General features: G+C 40.0%; 1 protein-coding gene across 1 annotated transcript in view; it reads left to right on the top strand.

The window, feature by feature from the left end:
• The window catches only part of PLD5 (phospholipase D family member 5), a 371,133-nt gene that overhangs the window by 288,608 nt on the left and 61,252 nt on the right, over positions 1-21,273 (top strand). Inside the window, exon 6 of the mRNA XM_063082894.1 lies at positions 19,758-19,955. Coding sequence (XP_062938964.1) covers positions 19,758-19,955 — 198 coding nt within the window. The remainder of the gene's footprint in view (positions 1-19,757; positions 19,956-21,273) is intronic.

Below are 21,273 nucleotides of genomic sequence, written 5' to 3'. Positions count from 1 at the left end.
TTCTGTACAACTAATCACTAATGTCTCATCCCTGGGCAATATTTTTAATACATTAAAGTTATCTACAGGACCAAGAAAAGGAATAACCAAGCCTAAGAAATAAATGCAGACACTGCCTGCCTGGAGATTTGGGGCTATACGATTTTCTTTGCATTTTAGGTTTCTCAGCTACAAAGTGACAATAAACACGTTGACCTACTTCCTAGGTAATGGTTGTAATCATTGCCTAGTTGCTTTTCAACTGATAAATTAGTACCATGCCAAAACACGATTGAAAGAGTATAACCATGAAAAAGCACTTTATCAGTGACAGCCCCTCAGCACAGAGCATCCAGTTTATTCAGAGGAGAAAGAAATGTTCCTTCCTATTGAATACTAAACAAAGGTTCTTGCTTGCAGTGTTCCTGGCTCTTTTGTCATGCCAATCTTTGAAATTTTTAATTGAAAATTTAATTTTATGTAAGATTCTAAGGAAAATTTAGCTTCCAATCCTAAGTTGTTAGTTGAATAAATGTCCTCATCTTCTCGACTCAATTCATTTTATATTTTTAAAAAATTTTGCCAAGTATTTATTTCATGTCTACCAAGTAGGCAATAACTAGCCTTTGAAACACGCTTGCATGGAAAATGACAATAACTTCTCCACTGCCAATGGGGAACAGCATTGTTTGTTGTCCTGAGATGCCAGCTTGCAAGGGTCCATGGCATAAACCAGAGTAGAAGTCTCTCCTCTTGATAACTGAGAAAGTATCAAGCGTTCCAAATATATTTCTAATAGCCCTTGGTAGAAATTTACAGTCTCTTCTTTCCTGATTTACATTACTTCTGGAAGAGATCTTAACCACAAAATGAGGAAAGAAAACAAAGTAAGGAAAGGAAGGTGAAATCGTCCTATGTAAGAATCAACTGCTCTGATTATGTGTCCATAAACTCTATCTGCAGCATTCACGACTATCTCATTTCACTGAGGACCTCCACACAAACCTTAAGGAAGACATCTTATGCATTCACAATGAATATTTCCCTCCCCAAATTGTTTATTTTTGTAACATATGAAACTGAAAAAGGGAAAAACACATCCAAAATCCAACCACTTTAATGCTATTTGTTTTTCTGTTCCCACTAATCATTGTCCACAGGTACATATACTTTTATATAGCTATAAGTGTAGTATACCTAAAATACACAAAATTATATATTTAGGTGTTTTCTTATCTAAAATATGACAAATATTATTGTTTCAAATTAAAAATACTCATAAAAAAATAGGTACCATAAGCCCCCATACATTGCTCTTGGTTGCCTTTTTCTTACCATAAAAAGCAATCATACTATATCGAATGTTTTGTCATCTGCTGTTTGCACTTTAACCATGAAACAAACATTTTCTATTGTCAATAAATACTTATCTACAATACCATAGAAGACTCAGTAATATATTTGCTGATATGGACATATTGTAATTTATTTCACCACACCCTAGAGCCCATTTAGGTTGCTTCCAATTTTCTGTTCTTCTAACATGTACACATTATCTCAGGAATGCTACGTTGACCAACTCAATGACTATTGCATTAGGTGTGTGATCCCTCTAGGTCTTGACTTCATCTTTAAAATGAGAGGTTTCAGGGCCGACCCCGTGGCTCACTCGGGAGAGTGCAGCGCTGGGAGCGCAGCGGCTCTCCGCTGCGGGTTCGGATCCTATATAGGGATGGCCTGCGTGCTCACTGGCTGAGCGCAGTGTGGGCAACACGAAGCCAAGGGTTATGATCCCCTTACTGGTCACATAAAAAAAAAAAGAGGTTTCAAAAGTTATTTCTAATGATGCTTCTGATTTTAAAAGTCTGTGGGACTTCTGCTTAGGATGGAGAAAACTGGAAAGAACAGTTCTCTTACACTTTACCAAAAAGAGGGAAATCAGACAATTTACAAATTCAAAACTTTCCTTGATCACATTATAGAGTTGATGTTGCTTAACAACCAGCTAATTCAAAACCAAAGGACAGAGAGAAAGGACATAGCACTTACTCATCTGGGGAAGACACTGCCATACATAAATATTTAAGAAAGAGACAGTAGCTATTCTGTACAAACTCTTCCAGAATGCGAAAGAAGAGGAAACGCTCCCAACTCATCTTACGATGCCAGCGTTTCCTAAATACCAAAGTGAGACAAATGCATTGTAAGAAAGGAAGACCAATATCTGTCATGAACATAGATGTGAAGCTCTCAATGACATATTAGCAGGTCAAATGCAACAATATATAAAAATATAATATATCATGATCAAGTGGAGTTCATACCAGGAATACAAGACTGGTTTACTGTTCAGAAATCAATGTGATACACTGTATCAAAAGCTAAAAAAGCAAAACCATAAAATTATCAAAATGAGTACAGATAAAGCCTTTGACAAAATTTAACACTCATTTGTAATATTCTCAGAAAACTAGGGATAAAAGGAAATTTTGTTAATCTGATAAAGGGTATCTGCAAAAACCTACAGCTAGCATCATATTTAATGGTGAAAGACTAAATGCTTTCCCCACAAGGTTGGCAACAAGGCAGGGATTTCTATTCTCACCAGTCCTGTTGCATATCATCCTGGAGGTCATAGCCAGTGCAGTAAGGCAAGAAAAAGAAATAAAAGGCACATAGATTGAAAAGGATGAAATAAAACTGTCTCTCTTTGCAGAGGACATGATTGTGTATGTAAAAATTCCTAAAGAATCTACAAAACAGATACCAAAACTAAGTAAGTTTAGAACACTTTTGTGACACAATGTCAATATACAAAAACAAGTGTTTCTATATAGAGAAACATGTTTTCTATATAGTGTTTCTATATACAAAAATCAGTGTTCTCATATAATAGCATGAACAATTGGAAATTCAAATAAAAAGACAGTGTCATTTAAATAGCACCAGAACCATGAAATATTTAGGTATAAATCTTACAAGATATGTTAAGTACTACAAGGCACTGATCAAATAAATAAAAATGACCGTAAAATGGAAAGTTATACTGTATTTATGATTTGGAAGATGGAACACTGTTAAAATTCCACTTCTTCCCAAACTGATCTATAGGTTCCATGCAATTCCAATCAAAATCCACTCAGGACTTTTGCAGAAATTGGCAAATGAATTTTAAAACTTATTTAGAAAGGCCAAGGAATTAGAATAGCCAAAATAATTTTGAAATAGAAGAGCAAAGGTGGAAGGCTCACACTACCTGATTTTCTGACCTTCCATAAATCCAACAAGTTTAGATAGTGTTATACAAGAGAAAGTATAGGCATGTAGGTCGATAAAACAGAAGAGAGAGCTCACACATATATGATTGATTGATTTTTAACAAAGGTACGAAGGCAATTCATTTTCAGCAAATGGTGCTGGAACAATTGGATATCCAATGCAAATAAGTGAACCCAGATTCATACTTCATACCTTGTGCAAAAATCAACTCATAACGGGGCTGGCTGGTTATCTCAGTGGGTTAGAGTGTGGTATTATAACACCAGGGTCAAGGATTCAGATCTCTGCACAGGCCAGCCACCAAAAAAAAAAAAAAAACTTCAAATGGATCCTACACCTAAATGTAAAAACTAAAATTTTTAAATTTCCTGAAGAAAACATAGAGAAAAATCTTTGTGGCCTTGTTTTAGGCAAATATTTCTTACCATTCAAAATATTCAAAACATGATCCACAAGGGAAAAAAATGGATAAATTGGATTTCATCAATGTTAAGAACTTCTGCTCTTTGAAATCAACGGTTATTAAAATGAAAATACAAGCCACAGTCTGAGAGAAAATATTTGCAAATCATATATCTAATAAAGGATCTGTATCCAGAATATATGATTCGCAAAATTCAAAAGAAAAAACCCAATAAAAAAAGTGCAAAATATGCAGACATTTTCCACATCGAAAGCAAGCATATAATTATATGTTCAACAGCATTAGTCATTAGGGAAATGTGAATTAAAACCACAGTGTTATATCATTACACAGCTATTAGAATAACTAAGATTTTCAAAAAATAAAAAGATAAAATACCAAGTTTAACAAGGATACCAAGCAACTTAGACCAACATGTAACTGCTGGGGGGAATGCAAAGGGCAGACACTTTGGAAAACAGTTTGACAGTTTCTTATAAAGTTAAATACATACTTAGCATATGACCCAGCAATTTCCCTCCTCGGTATTAATCCAAGTGAAATGAAAATTTTATTCTCACATAAAAATGCTTATTTGTAATCACCAATAATCAGAAACAACCTTCATGTTTCTCAGCTGGAGAATGGATAAACAGACTGTGGTACAATCCATACAATGAAATCCTCCTCAGCCATAAAGAGGAACAAACAAATGTTTTCTGTTCCACACAAAAACATGAATGAATCTCGAATGCATTACGCCAAGTGAAAGAAGCAGGCTCAATTTACATGACATTCTTAAAAAAGCAGAACTGTAGGGGCAAAAACCAGATTAGTGGTTGCCAAGAGCTGGGGTTTGAAGAGGAGGCAACTATGAAAGAGACATGGGGGGATTTTGGGAGGTGATGACTCTGTTTTATATCTTGACTGTGGTGATGGTTACATGACTGTATTTCTGAACTCTGAGAACTGTATGCTAAAAAGGATGAATTTAACTATATGTAAATTGTACCTTAATAAATACGGGAAAAAAATATTTTTAAACCTGTGGTTTTATGCTGGTATTGTCTTTAAAAACTGTCACTGAACCAAATACTAGCTTTGAACATATCAGCTATACGTTTGGTAGTGCAGAGCCGTCTGCTGGTTCTAAGTAATCTAGCACAGGGTTTTATAAAATGCTTCCTGTGGGTTCATGATTCCTGTGGAGAAAACAAAACCAGTAACAGGACAACAACTGGCTGGTTTTCAATATTCTGTTGTATGTACGTACTAAGCTTGAGTGACCTCAGTGAATATTGATAAGCCGCTCTTACTAATTACATTCCTTGTTTCTTGCACATAGCTCTTGCTTACATCATTTTAACATAAGCACCTTTTAATATGTAGGATCCTTATTTTTCTGCATCATAAAAATAACTAGAGAAAAAATATCTGAAGTGTTCTGTTAGTGTTTATGAAATTGTGGCACTCTATAAGTTAAAAAAAAAAAAGTATGGGGCATGTTGTAAGAAAACAATCTAAAATTATCTTAGATGGAGAAATTGAAGCTGTCTTTCCGGTAAAAATTAAGGTAGGATTCTTTTCAAGGCCTTTATTTATTCTCTATTATGTTACCTGTGTTTGCATAAATATAATGTATCAAAAACAGAAAAATTATTTTGCCCTTTTATCTAAGTGTTCAGGCATATATTAGTTGTATTAGTCTCTTTCCATTCCTTATAACAAAATACTTGAAACTGGGTAATTTTAAAAGAAAATGAAATTTATTGCTTACGGTTTCAGAGGCTGGGAAGACCAAAGTCCAGGGAATACATCTGGTGAGGTTTTTCTTTGGTGGTGGCTTTACAGCAATGTAGAAATGGTGGAGAAGAGAGAAATTGTCCTGTGCTTTCCTTTTAAGCCCTCAGCATCACGTCCCTGACCACAGTTATTAATCCATTCACTACGGCACGGTCCTACAGTCCAATCACCTCTTCAAGGCCCCACCTTTCAATGACAATAATAGGATTTCGCACCCTCAACAGTCAGTGGGAAGTAAGCTTCTAATGTACGAACTTTAGGGGACACCATTCAATCAGTCCACAGCACTCGTTTATAGGTTGTATTATCTTTTTATTAACTTCAACTCTAATTTATAAATAAAATGATCATTTGGAATCAGAAAGTGAAATCTACTGAACTGCTAAATCCTGAGTGAGTAGGAATGTTGAATGGCAGGAAGAAGAAAAGAAACTGAACTCCGGAAAAAGAGAAACCAACGGACAAACAAAAAGTTATTTGTTCCTTCCTTTTGCTTCTGGGCTCCATCCTCACTCTTGGGCTTGGGAAGCAACATTGGTGATAATGACATCATGACCTGTCAGCTTGATTGATGACTTCATCTGGAGCTCCGCACTTCCTGTCTCCATCTCCTGCTCAACTTTCTACATCCTACTCGACTTCCCTAAGAAGAGCCTCTCAGTAGCACAGAGAGACAGAACACTTTCCTATACACATTTAAGAAAATTGGCAAGGGTATGGGGGAGAGCTTTCCCAGTTGCCAACAATGACAACAGCAACAAAATGGACCCTTCAGTTACTCATCATGTGCAACTTCTCTGCAGCATGGTCCACACTGAGCCCTTCTTTCTTGAAATCTGCCTCCTTTTTTAAATTAAAGAAAAAAAATCTTATCTTGTATTAACACTGAATCTTTTGGCCATCTATCTTTTTTATTAGTCCTTTGTCTTCTTTTGTGGGTTCTTCTTAGATACTGAGTTCTTCCCTCAAATAATGGTGTTCCCTGGGATTTCATTCATTCATTCATTTATTCAAAAAGTATTTATTGAACACCCATTACATGCTAAACACTGGAAATACAACAGTCAACAGGACAGACAAGGTCACTGTTCTCAATGAAAACAATATAAATAGGCAAATATGCTGATAATATAATCCATCCTGAACAGCCAACCCATTCTTCCTGATTCTGTGATGGTGGTTCTCACATTTATGTTACCAGTTCTCATCCGTCCCTTGAGTTCCCAGATTCAGAGTCACCAAGCCACAGTAGAGGATGCAGAAAACAGTGGTTAAGAGTGTGGATCCTGCCACCACCCTGGGGTCCTGCTGAGGCCCCAAGGCGTGGAGCTGGGGGAAGCCATACCCAGCCACAACCAGGTAAAGAGCACACCAAAAACACCCTCTCCACGGGCGCAGCTACCGCAATTGCCATGACTGCTGCAAAAGCAGCTAGTCTCTTTAGCAGCAGTCACAGCCACTGTGCAGTGTTTCTGTACTTCAAGGTCTCTCTCCAAGTGGACTCTGAAGACTACATTAGTTTCATGAATTATAAACTACAAATGGAAACCCACGAAGTTCTATCCATTTGCCCATTCCTCCCATTGTTTGATGACTTGGCTGCAAAGAAAAGCAGCACAAGATTTACACATTTTCAAGTATTCTTTTAGAAAAGATTTTCTCTGCCTTTCTGGTTTCCTGAATTATTTCATCTTGGCATGGATAAGAAGAAACTAAACGGGTAACGTTCACATTACCACTAATATCCTGTACCTAAGTAGCGGTGCTGTTTATTTACAAACCTGAAAGGAAGATGCAGTAGCTCAGATCTGGCCCAACGTTTTGTCAAAAGAGAGTATATCCTTTGAGAGGTTTGAAAAGGGGATTAAATAGAATCAGCTCAAATTGGAATGACCTCAGCTTCATCATTGCTCATTAAGAAGACAAGAAGACAGAAAGGAGGGATGGCAGGAGGGGCCTGGTGGCATTTTGGAGTCCTAACACAGCAGGAGAGAATGACAGTACTCTAGAAAATAACTGAAATGTGTTTCCAGTTTGTTTTATCTCATTCCACTCTCAGGCACCATTCCTTTGAGATTCTTCCCATTAACATTCTCCAGTCTCTCTATTCAAGGCTTTATCTATTGATTTCTCTAGTCCAGGCTTTATCTATTGATGGCCTAGATAAAGCCAAGATATTATTGTGTGAATTCCTTATAGCCAAAAGTCAAAGATGGCAGATGAATAATGGCACTTTGGAAAGTTTTCAGATCCTTACAAAAGATGAAGCATTGATTAAAGTCAGAGGAAGAAAGGAAAGGAAGGGAGAGAGGGAGGGAAGGAGGTGGGGAAAAGCAACGCCCCTTATTCATCCTGCATATGGATGCTGTATGGTGTTTGCACAGCCTTATTAAGCAAAGGAGACCAGGACCCCAAATCATAGGACACTATTCTATGATCTTGTAAGTCACTTCCCCTTTTCGGGCCTCAGTTTCCTTAATCTGGAAATAAGGTTGAATAGTTGATCTCTGAGATTCTTACATTTTCTCCTGTCTCTTCAATTAGTCATGTTGCTTCTGGCAAGCACTGTTATTCCTGCTTGGTAGACATAGAAAATAAGACATCGGGAAGTTAAATGTATGAACCACCCACTGTTGGAGTGAGGGTGCAGAAGAGTGAGTACATTTCTGAGCAGGAGGCTGTCTTTCGGCTCCCAAGATTCAATTCTTTATTTGCTATCCCCAGTAACAAAACTTTCACCTTGAGGGCAGAGACAAAATCAGGTTACAGCTCCTAGTAATTAAATTTCCTGCAGTAACTCAGAATATAAATCAGCAGCTAACTGGATGTGAGCTGCTCACAGTTGCAGGTTCTTTTGTCTTTGTCAAGAAAATTTAAAAAAATACTTGTTCACATTTCTATACAATCATGAAAATAACAAACTGGACATCTGTAAATGATAAATTAGGCTGTGGTTCAGCTAACTTGTATTAATTACTGTGAATTACGGCAAAGAGCAATGCTGATGCCTCTCCTGTCCCCCTTCTGCTGACAAGTGCATCCATCAGACACCTGCTCTGGCTTCCGCATCACCAATAAAACCCACCCAGCCCAGCCTGTCTCCCTTTATATGCTGCCTAGCACGTCCTAGCTAAAAAGGAACTCTTTTTTCCTACTCACTGCATTCCCTTTGATAACCAACTTTCATTAATTTTGACAAGATAATAAATAAAAAATTTTTTTTCTGATGTAATTATTTGCTTCCCCTAATTCTTATTTTGTTTTGAAACCCAAAACACCTGGGCAGAAAGAAGAAGACACGCACAAAATCAGTAGGAGTTAGCCCTCACCCACAGGGAACTTGTAGTCTTACAGGTGCTTTGCTGTGTAAATAAGTCTTCCTGCAAATGAAATACTGAACTAGTCTTTGAGTACCATAATCCCAGCTTCCTTGCTTACTAGCTTTGCTTTGGGGAAAATCCCTTAATCTCTCTGTACCTCAATTTCCTGACCTGTAAATGGATTGTTATGAGGTTTAAATGAATGCAGATGTGTAAAGCAATTGAAACAGTGAGTGCTATAGTAAATTCATTTTGCTTCTGTTATTTCTCCCTATGCAGTAGGTTGATAGCATTTCCTGAAAGATATGAAACCTGAACACTCCTCCCAAAGTCTCTCACACTTCATAATGTCCTATTGCAAAGGACAGAATGGAATAATTGATATAACTGGAGTTTTAAATAAAATAATTACCCTTCGAACAGCTTCTTGGCAGTGTACTCCAGGTCGTTTAGGCCTTAAGACTGTCTTAGCTCCAAGGGTCATCACTAACACCACACCCATTTTGTGCAAAAAATAAGTGATCTCTTCCTAAGAACAATTAGCTGATGAATTTCTAGCTTTTGCAAGATGATTTTATTCAAACAGTTGGACCATTCCATCAACCAATTTAACTTATTTCTGACTGCATAGACAAACTTGAACTGAACTGAAAAGTCAGGGCAGCCCATCAAGATGCCCCGCAGACATGTGGCTGGCCATCAATACTGGGCAGGACTGAGCAGCCCACCAACAGGTAGAGGGCTGATCTCTGGCAGGTAAGGTTTGTCATATTGCTAAGGCAACGAACACTCAGAATGCCTCAGCCTACAAATGAGACTTTTAGCTTTTTGTTTCTTTGATAATGTAGACATGGAAACTCATCAGAAACCCAAATGTCTGTTATTTTTCCCACTTCCAGCATTTCAAGATTTGTTCATAAAGCTGTCTTCAAGTTTTTCTCTGGGTGAAAAAATCTGCAAAACAAAAGCCAGTTTTTTGGGGGTTTTTTTCCATCTTCAGTAGCAGCCTGAACCAAATACAGAATGAGAAATGGGTTTTAGTCGTTGTTGGGTAGAAAGGAAGATCCTCACAAGAAGTTTCATTCTCTCTACATCTCTAGAGGGCAGGGCTTGGCTTCTTCTATTGCTCTCAATTTTAAAGCTATAATGTAGCCACAGAACAGAATGATGTCAGGGATTGCAGATAAAAGTTCACAACAAATCAGCAGCTTAGGTTACACAACAGGGGGAAAGGAACACACAATCTCTGTCTAGAGTCAAGTTATGAGAAATCCTAGTGGCTGGAGAATATTTAGACCGAGTACACAGAGAGACAGTGCCTACTTGCGTCTTGATGGTGATAAATGCTACGTAAGGAGTCTTAGGAATGACAAAGGCTGAGAATGTTCATAAATATGCTTCCCTCCATCTGATCATGCCTAAAGGGATGAACATCACTCATAATTATGGTGCCATCAAGTAAGCACTTTTATTTTTTGCTTCCAGTTTATTTCATTAGCTTTTAACAATTTGGTTCGCCAGATTTCCAGACCAAAGTTTGTGATGGTCTACATTCTAAAGTGAGTTCTAGAAAAGACAGGGAGACCAGAAGGCAGAGTGACACTGAACATGTCTCAGGGGCATTGCTTGGTCTTAGGTTTGAATGGGAGAAGCCTCTTCCCAAAGTACAGCCCTTCTTTGAGCCTGCCCACAAAAGCCACTATTACCTTCATCTGTCCATTCCCCCAGAGTGTCTCCTGCTCTACTCTCTGGGCAACTTCCTGTTTCCACCGGAACAATATTGAATAACCGGTACTTTCATCTAAAGTGTCACTTAGCATAGAATAATAACAGTCACCATATACTGAGTGCTGGTCACTGTGTGTTGCTACACTGACCCATTTGTCTTCACAGCCCTATGATGTAGGTGTATGGGGATAGGTGGGGATAGGCCCTCCAGCCAAAGACCAGCAGAAACCCAGAAATTGAACAAGTTGCTTATTACAAATCATGGGACATCTCAGTAAGTGGGGTTTATGACTTAATGGGATTCAGGCTGTGTAGGCAATTTGAGGAGGATTTAAGGCAGCAGGGCTTTGCTCAGGTTGGATTCTGTATTAGTCCATTTCTGTTGCTTATAACAAAATACACAGAACTGGGTATTTGTAAGAAAATGAAATTTATTGCTTACAGTTTCAGAGGCTGGGAAGTCCAAAGTCGAGAGAATACATCTGGTGAGAGTCTTCTTTGGTGGTGGCTTTACAGCAATGCAGGGGTCTCACACAGCAGAAAACGGGGGGGGGGGGAGAGAGAGACTGTCAAGTGCTTTCCCTTTAAAGCCCTCAGAACCACGCCCCTGACCACCATTATTAATCCACTCAGTAGGCATGGTCCTACATTCTAATCACCTCTTCAAGGCCCTACCTTTCAAATAACCACTCTCAGTAGTTACAGTGGAAATTAAGTTTCTAATATATGAACTTTGGGAGACACAATTCAATCAATCTACAGCAAATGCTGTCAAGAAGTCAGGGCAGTTCTGTGATTGGATATCTTAATAAATCTTGCCCGTACAAAGGGTAAGAACAAAGCAAAGCTAAGCTGTAGTGAGTAAAGAGGCTCCAGTCACTCAAAGTAGCCAGGCTGGAGGGTGTTAGGTCATTTCTGTGACTTGGACAATGTTCATGTTTCTGCCATGGTTGTACATGATTACGGAGTGGTCTTGTTTTTGTCTCAATCTGTCATGGATGGTTGCAGAGTGGCCTTGTCTGATGTTAGTGTTCTGTGAAGTCATTTATGTTTAATAAGGGATCACCAGAGCCTAGGTCCAAGGTCAATTCCTAGAAACAGCAGGACCTGGCTGAGAGTCACATGCCAGCTCCTATGTGTCAGGGGCTGCTTTTCTCTTTCTCAATAGTGAAAAGAAGTTAAAGAGTTTGTCCCAAGTCACACAGGTAATGAGCTGAAGAGCTGTAATGTTACTACAGCTCCATCTGGTCCCTGAGTCCAGTCACTTGACAATGATTTGATCTCATTTGGAATCTTCATGAAACATCTGTTTTTATCTTCCTGGATTTCCCAGGGAAATACAGCCAAGTTTCCTGGCATATTCTGTGGAGAGAATAGCATTGAGTCTTGAGAACAATGTTGTCCATTGACTTCAGTGAGAATCCAAGCCTAATGTGACCTAAACACGCTCTATTTATTTCTTTCTTATTTTTTTAATTCAAATAGCATTTATTGGCTGAAATATCATCTGACATTTATCAGTCACAAACAGGTCATCGCTAATTTACAAATGGTCTGAGCTGCAAAGTTCATTTGTATGTCAGTTGTCTGTAGTACAGAATTCATTTTCTTACAATGTTTTATAAATGGTTGTTATATTCCAAAGCTAGCCTATATAACCAACTTAATCTATAATGTAGCTGAAGTATGGGAATTTTTTATTGAAACATAGTTGATTGTACATTTCTGTGGGATACAGAGTTGAATATCTTTACCTTTGTGCAGTATGTGATGCTCAAATTAGGATAGTTAATGTATTCAAGATTATACAATGTAATTGTTTTTCGTGACTCTTTACCAATTCTTCTCTCCCCCTTTCCTACATCTGGTAACCTCGGAATGACAGCCTTTTGCCCTCCATGCATTGGTCAGAGATCAGATTTTGTTCAAGTAGTCACATTTATGCTTAGAAACACATCTAGCTGATCACCTTCAGCTTTTTACCTCCAGCTGTCCAGTTTGAATAGAAGCGTTCTGAGGTTAACAGGGCAAATGAACCCCTCTTTAAATATTCCTCTGGTATGGAAGGAATGGGCAAACTCTCCCGAGGATGTGAGTTTACAGACAGCCTAAGACAGGGGAACCACTGGAGAGAAAAGATTAAGGAGTCAAAACAAAATGGGTTCAGATGTGAGCTCTGCTACAAATCAGCAGAGTTACTTTGAGCAAGGTTAGTGACCATGGCCTCAGTGCCCTTCTCTCCAAAGTGGGAACTAGAACATCTACTTCAAAACATGTACTTCTCTCATAAAATACCTTGTGTTTATAACTCCATGGTTTTTGTTTGCTCTGATCCATGCTCTAAACCTGCTGGGGGTAGGAATGAGGTCTGAGTTGTTCACTGCTGTAACCTCTAAATCTTGCATGGTGCTTGGCTCATGGAAGCAGATAGACATAGATATAGATGTAGGTATCGATCTGGCTGTGGATAGGAATATAGATGTGGGTGTAGGTGTGGATCTGGATATAGATGTAGATGTAGGTGTAGGTGTGGATCTGGGTATAGATGTAGAGATAGGTGTGGATCTGGATATGGACAGAGGCATAGATATAGGTGTAGATCTGGATATAGATATAGATGTAGATGTGGATTTGGATATAAATGTAGTGTGGATCTGGATATAGACAGAGGTATAGACATAGTTGTGGATCTGGATCTGGATGTAGATATAGATATAAACCTGGATCTAGATGGAGATATAAACCTGCATCTGGATATAGATATAGATGTAAATGTAGATGTGGATCTGGAACTAGGTATAGATGTAGATATAAACCTGGACGTAGACGTAGATGTGGATGTAGATGTAGATATAGTTATAAACCTGGATCAATGTAGATGCATATTTCGATGCAGATATAAACATGGATCTAGATGGAGATGGAGATGTTGATATACATATAAACCTGGAGCTGGATCTAGATGTAAATGTAGATGTGAATCTGGATATAGACTTAGATATATTAGCATTATTCATTGTATTCAGAGTATTTAATACAAGTTAGCTGAACCACAGCTGGGATTGTAATTGGCCAAGCACATACATTTTGGCTACTATTATGGACCTGAGGAGGAAACAAACACTCCCTGCAACATAGAGTTAATAGTGTCCCGTGTGAAAGAAATACCAGTGTTTCCAAATGCTAGTCTTTTACATTCTTTTAATGTTTTAAATATATGAATTTGTCATTTGATAAAAATAAATTTTTCTTTAAGAAAGGACGTTTTGTTGTCTCCCATTTATTAAGTAGCACTAACAGTGCCCTGTGCCAATTGATTCCCCAAGATGGCATCTAGTTAGTGTTTTAAAAATTAAATTTAAAATGCCTTCATTTTTAATTCTTAAGCTGGTTCCCAAGTGGGGTGACTTCTAGAGGCCATTGACCTCAAAGGTCTGGATGTTGAGTTCCACAGGCTTAGGTAACATAGAGGTGGTCTGAGGAAGGTCATTGTTTCACCTCTATGGGGTCTTCCTTCACAAAGCTGGTGTCTTTCATAAATGCTCTGAACACGCAGATATGAGACTTCAGTGGAGAAGTCCACAAGGGCTAGTAAAACCACTCTGGTTATTTTGTCACTCCCCTGCCCCAAGCCTTCAGTGACTCTCCTGCCCCAATGGAGACCCCACACCAGCCATTCAAAGCATCCCATGATCTCACCTCAGCCTGGTCCCTTTCCCTGGGGTCTCCTGCATGCATACACTCCCCTGGCTAAGTCAATCAACACCTCGCTTTTTGATTGTTACCCAGTTGTTCCAGCTACCGTGCTCTGCTTATGCCTCCCTGACCATCATTTGCTAAAGTTTTCATGACCAGCAAGAGCTGACCTGGAGAATAAAGTAAAGACATCATATTTCATACATCTGAAATAGCCTGTCTGTTGTGACCATTCGAACACCCACTCAACCTAGCCACAAATGGTCTCCAAGGAATAGATTTGACCCCCTCGCATTTGTGACTGAAGTTATCTGGAAACCATTGGTGGCTAAAGTAAAATTCTTTGTGGCTAAAGAATTATGCCACATCTGCTCTCTGATTCAGTGAACGCTTTAGAGCAAGGGGGTAGTTGAAGCATCCTCAGAAGGCAGAAGAAAGGCAGTGGACCTTGGTATAGAACAAGCTAATGCTGTTTGAGCCAGGCACTGAGCTCAATGTTTTGCCTTTTCGTTTATTCTTCATAGCAATCCTACCATGTGTCCTCGTTTACAGATAAGGGAAACGAAGAGGTCAAGCGCCCCACGCATGGTGGAGTTGGTCTTCAGAGCCTGTTCAGAGATGACTTACTGTGTCTTCATTGAGTCATATTAGTCTCTCTCTCTTTCCCGTGCTTCCTGGGAAGGGAAGAGCTACCAGAGCTGCCCCTGGCACCCTTGTGGATGTCAATTTTCAAAATAATACTTATCCAGAATGATCATGTCACATCTGTGGATGAGCAGCTGTCTTCAGATGTGGTGTGCTTGCAGTAGTGCTGACTGCTGCAGTTAAAATCACTCTGTATATCAGGAGAGAGGCAGCAGGGGCAGCTGACCTGTCCCACGGCCACTGCAGGGAGAACATAACTTCCACGTGAAGATTAAGGGGCAGGTATTCCTGAGGAAGGAGGTGGAGAGGGAAGTGTCATGTTCTTATCCAGGCTTTGAACAGACGTTTCCAAACACATGTGTTTGCTGTGTGTGAGCAAATAACCTGGAAACACCAAAGGTCTGATGTAGAAAAACCAAAGGATGCCAAAGAAATTCAAACATAGTAAAGGTGTATCATGACCACCAAGTCTGCCTTTTGGTCACAAAAGTCAAATGATTCTCTGGATTTCTACTTTCAGTGTGTTCTATTTCTGGCTCTACTTGGGCTTGGGTAGTAGCATTGACTTTTTAAGGCATTCCTGCATTCAAAAGACAACCCTGTGTTGGCTGCACTCCATTATTGGTAGAGGCAGGAAGCATGTTTGGAGAACAGTTGGGCCATTGACCAATCTAAGGCCAGTCATGGATACTGATCATTGAGTGCCATGCTTGTGAAAGTCTTCCAGGTGGGTCTCCCAGGCCGGCATGGCAAGATGGGTTTCTTGTGGCTGTCTCCAGCTTGGCTGCTCCAGGGCCCTTGCAGCAGAACAGAGACTCTTGTTAGACTCAGGTGCTCGGGATCAGAGGGCAGCAGGCTAGCCCGGTGCTAGGGCGCCTGGCTTGAGAAGCGAACTTGTTTCCATCTCTCACCACCACTTATTCATTTCAAAGCCCAGACATTTATTTAGTAGACAGTTTTGAGCAACATGTGCCCAGCACTGGAAATAAAAATATGTATCTGACACAATCCTTGTCTTCAGAGACTGTAGAGTCACATAGGGGAAACAGACACATAAATTTAAAAAATAGTAATGGTGATGACAACACGTAAAACATGCTGCATCAGAGATAGGTACCAAGTATAGTGGTAGACAAAGAAGGAAACAAATTAGCCAGAAAAGGCTTCGCAGAATTAGCAACAATAGACCTCATGGATTGTGCACTAGCCATGCACTAAACGCAGTGCACTGGTCCCCCCGTATCCACGGTTTTGCTTTCTGTGGTTTCAGTTACCAGCAGTCAACTACATTTTAAAAATAAGATATTTATCTATGGCGAGAGACAGACAGACCACAGTCACATAACTTTTATTACAGTACGTTGTTATAATTGTTCTATTTTATTATTAGTTATTGTTGTTAACCTCTTACTGTGCCTAATTTATAAATGAAACTTTATCATAGGTTTGCATGTATAAGAAAAAACATAGCATATATAGAATTCTGTACTATCCAGAGTTTTGGGTGTCCATTGGGGGTCTTAGAACATATCCCCTGCAGATAAGGGGGGACTACTGTATAGCACAGTGGTTAAGTAAACAAGCATCGGAGTTAGACCAAAGTTCAAATCTGTGTCATTTGGCATTGGGCAAATGACTTTCTAAAATGACTTTCTAAGTGACTAGCCTCAGTTTCCTCCTGTGTAAAATGGGATGCGAATTGTATCTACCTGACCGGCTGTCAAGATTAAAGTAGGTGAGGCACACTGTATCAGTTTCCGAGGGCTGCCATAACAAATTACCGCAAAACTTGGCAGCTTCGAAGAGCAGAAATTTAGTCTCACAGTCCTGGGGGCTGGGAGTCTGAAATCCAGGTGTTGGCAGAGCCATGCTCTCTCTCAAGGCTCTAGGGGAGAAGCTTTCCTCTTCCTAGTTTCTGGTGGTTTCCAGCAATCATTGGCACTCGTTGGCTTATAGATGCATCACTCCAGTCTTTGGCTTCATATGGCCATCTCGGTGTGTCTGTGTCTTGTGTCCAAATTTCCTCTTATTTATAAATACGCTAGTCATATTAGATTCAGGGCCCACCCTATTGCTATCTTAACTGGATTACATTGCAAAGACCCTATTTCCAAGCAAGGTCACGTTCACAGGTTCCAGGAAGACATGAACTTTTGAAGGACACTATTCAACCCAATGTACACACCAAGTAAGTCCTCACTCAACACTATTAAAATTATGATTAGTAGTAAATATTCTAACAGCAAACCTTGGAGATAGATATTATCCTCATTAAGCAATTAACTGAAATTAAAGAGTTAAAGAATTTTCCCAGGGCTTTTCAATAAGCAAGAAGCAGAGCCAAAACACAAACTTCCCTGGTGTGACTTTAAGACCAGGGAGGGTCACCAACCATAATCATTCAGGAGACAAAATGACCTGGTCCTGACAGACAAACAGAAGTTCTCTGGACAGTGCTGGGAAGCAGGTCGGACAGGGGGAGGGGTTGCAAAGTGGGCAGGAAATTGTGTCCCAAAGCCAGGTCCCAGCTCATGTTCATAGATGGCCAGGCTGGAAGACCCCTGTAGACTTTATGAGCCAAATCCCCTCCTTGTTCAAAGACTCAGAAAAATTGAGTCTTACCAAGGCCCTACCTATATCTGGTTGGTAAAAGATCCTACGCTTGAACCCATTCCTTGGCCTCAGGGTCCAGAATTTTTGTTTATTTGCTTGTTTGTTTGTTTATTCCTTCCTGACAATGGCCCCAAGCAAAGCCAGAAGATCATCTTCCCCCTGGACTGTGCACCAGCCTTGCCTGTGTTCGGCAGACAAGGACACTTGCCTGGGAGGCCCTTGCCCTATGGGACAGTTACCCACATAAGGGGCCAGGTCACAGCACCTGCACCCCAACTCCTACTGCAGACAGAGAGCCTACTCATGAAAGCTAACCCGAGGCTTCCATGGAGAAGACAAGAGGCAGCACTGATTCGATGTAGGGAAAAGCTTAGAAGCGAGAAGCCCAGAGGTGGAGTTTAATACACCCGAGACCTGTCAGCAGGGACTCTGCTGACAGCAGGCCGGGACCTGTCTTCAACCTGGAATGAGAATAACCATCATTAGTGGCTATTCTGGGCAGTTTCTGTAAATCTCTGAGATTAGAAAACACATAAGAATGTGTAAGTCTCTCCCCTTGCCACTGATGAGGCCAGGGATGCCCTGGATGCCCTGCCCCCAGCTGCCCACATCCCATCCTCCCCTTTTCTACAGCACGCCAAAGGCACCTTTCCAGTTCACAGTCTGGTCATGCCCCTCTCCTCACTGCCTGCCTCCCCATGACCTTCAGTGTAAATGTCAAACTGCTTATCCCTGCCCAAGGGTCCCTTGGGATCTGACATCCCTGTTCCTACAGTTTTACCCCTGCTATCAGAAAAAAATATTTACACACACACACACACACTCTCTCTCTCTCTCTCTCTCCCCTTTCTAGCTCAGCTTCAGCACACAGCTCTCGTTATATTCCCCCAGCCTCAGTGCCTTTGCACATACCTGATCAGCTCTCCACACCGTATCCCCTTTAAATTTCTTCTTATGTGTCTGTCCATCTAATTCTAGGGATCTATGCTAAAAAAATACTTGCACAGGTGTGCAACAAGGTACGTGTACAAGGATGCTCATTGCTTGATTTTGCATTAGAGAAAAAATAGAACAAGTCTGTCAGTGGGTTAAATAACTTATGTCCATCTGCTCTGTGGTTCCTGTGGAGCTGGTAAAAGGACAGACCTGTGTAGATAAACGTGGGAAGATTTCCATGGCACATCGTCTTGAGGAGTCCTAGGTGTGAGGAGAGATAGGTCTCTACATGGTGGGTGATGTCTTCTATAGCCCTGAGTGAAGAGACATGAAGAGGGGATGAAGGAAGGGACAGAGAGCTCAATATCCATGGACTTCAGGTCCCTAGAGAGCCAAGGTCTCTGTAACAAACCCCTCACTGGGTGTTCAGGTCATATAAAGCATGTGTATTTCTGTGCTCTTCTTTTATGACCAAAACTTCATTTGGCATAGTTTCACTGACTAAATTAAAAATCATCTGTAATTTTTACAAAGGGATACTGGATTCAAGTGAAGGCAGTCCAGCTGTGTTCTGGGTGCATTGGATCAGGGCTTAGAAAACCTGCACTCACATTCTGAATTTACCACTGACTAAATCTCTAATTCGGAGCAAGTATTTTTAATTGCCTGTGTGAGTTTTCCTTTCCTCATTCGTGCATTGAGAGAGGTGGACAAAATAATCTCTACAGTTTCTTTTTGGCAAGATTCCAATGGTTTTGTGCAATGAGGCATGTGCAATGTTAATAGCAACTGCTAACAAGTTTTTAGTGATTACCATGTGATAGGTTCTGTTTGAGCTCATGTGCATTAACCATTTTAAGTCTCATAGCAACTATATGAAATAAATACTGTGATCTCCATTTTATGGAAATAGACGCTGAGGCTCAGAGATTGAATATGTTGTCCTAAGTCATACAGCTAGAAAGTTGAGGAGCTAGAACCCAAATCCAGGCAGTCCAACTCCAGAATCCATGATCATAACTCTTCTATTATGCTACATGGTTTAAGGATCCATACAGAAAAATTAGTGTTAAAGAAATAAATCTGAAGAGCTGACATGAAAAATGTAAATGAATATGGGAAAATTATCTGAGAGCCCCAATGCAAAAGGCAAGCAAAAGTCCATAAATATTTAAGCATTTTTATAACATATCACTTCTATATACCATACTATGCCTATATCTACATACTTCTGTGTAACAACGAATGCAAGAAAAAAGATGTCACTAGTACTGCATTCTTACGCATTCTTTTTTCTCTGAAAATAACACCATCATATGCACATGGCACTGATGCTTTCAATTTTAATTTCACAGATGAAAGAACTTGGTGTCATCTTCTACAACTGCAGCTGCCTCGTCCTAGATTTACAAAGGATATTTGCTTTGTATAGTTCATTAAAATTCAAGAGCAGAGTACCTCAGACCTGGTCCAAGAGACTCTACGGAGTCTATGACAATGAAAAGAGATTGCAACTTCAGTTGAACGAAACCAAATCGCAAGCATTTGTGTCGGTGAGTTGTCTGCCCTGTCTCTTCCCCTTCCTCTCCTTCCTTCTCCAGAGGCTCTTTATTAAGTTAGGATGTTTAAGTGTGCTCTTATATTAGGCAAAAGTGAATTAGACAGATTGGCTCTGCCCTATCCCTTGAAGAATTAAAATGTGTCTACTTTTATGCTCAATCATATACTGTCCCCAGTAATAACAATAATAAATCTGAATGATCATTTCTAGTTTCAGATACTTTGAGTTATCTGATTTGACCCCCCACAACCATCCCACAAGGAGACATGAGATTGTGACATTTTGCAAATGGAGGTATTGAAACTTATCCACTAGCCCAGAGTCCACCAGATGGGAAGTGCCAGAGGAAGGGCCAGCACCCAGGTCTTCTGTGCCTATTAGCCTATTTTTGATGCCCTACATCATTGCTTTTCAGACTTGTTTTTAGCAGTAGAACCCTTTGATGAGAATCTGAGGGAATCCCAGTGCAGAGAACAGACAAAGCAGAGCCTCTGTGCTTGGTTGGGGCTGGAAGGCAAGAAGCACCCAATGGGACAAGGCTCTTTGCATAGCTCCCCAGGCCTCTGAATCTGTTGAAAACCACCAACCCTCACCTGCCTCCCTGTACCTCTGCTGCCCACCACCCCAAGCCCATACACCACAGCTAATCAAGTCCGCAAACTTCAGAGTCCTTAAGAATCTGCTGGTGATCTTGTGTGGCTGATTTGCAGCCCCCCACCCCCACCTGATCCACTGTATCTGGAGTGGGACCTTAGAAGTTTCAATTGAATCAAGCTTCTGAATTGACCCTGTTGCTTACAGAAACTTCTAAACCATGCTCCCAATTGAATATTGTTATCCCTCCCTAGATTAGTATCAGTGTTTTTATACCAACAATTTTTAGGTCACTAAAGAGCATTTTATTAAATAGTGAATTCTGTCCTTTTTGCCTGATCAAATGAAAGCACAGTCTAAAAATTTAGAAATGTAGCAGTAGAGGGAAAAGAGGAATTTGAAGCTGTTTGTCTTAAATAACAAATTCACATAAATGTGAATAGCAAAAAATTGACTGTGAAGAGTTTTCATCAGATAAAGTAGAGCTAAAAAACCTTTTTTGTTTTTGTGGTGGTCAAGAGTCCAGTAGCAAGTAGCATATTGCATAGGGCATTTTACTAAAAAAATTATTCTACATATACATTTTCATTTCATCTTAAAACAACCCTGTAAGACCAGAAGACTAGATACTATTCTCAATTTGTAGATGAGCAGCTATAGGAAATTTGCCAAGGAACTTTCAATCCAGATGGTAACAGGGTGACATGACACCTAAG

The sequence above is a fragment of the Cynocephalus volans genome, chromosome 18, assembly GCF_027409185.1.
Source record: "Cynocephalus volans isolate mCynVol1 chromosome 18, mCynVol1.pri, whole genome shotgun sequence".
In the NCBI taxonomy this organism is placed as follows: Eukaryota; Metazoa; Chordata; class Mammalia; order Dermoptera; family Cynocephalidae; genus Cynocephalus; species Cynocephalus volans.
The sequence above is the reverse complement of the archived record's forward strand: the minus strand, read 5'-3'. Positions and strand labels throughout refer to the sequence as shown.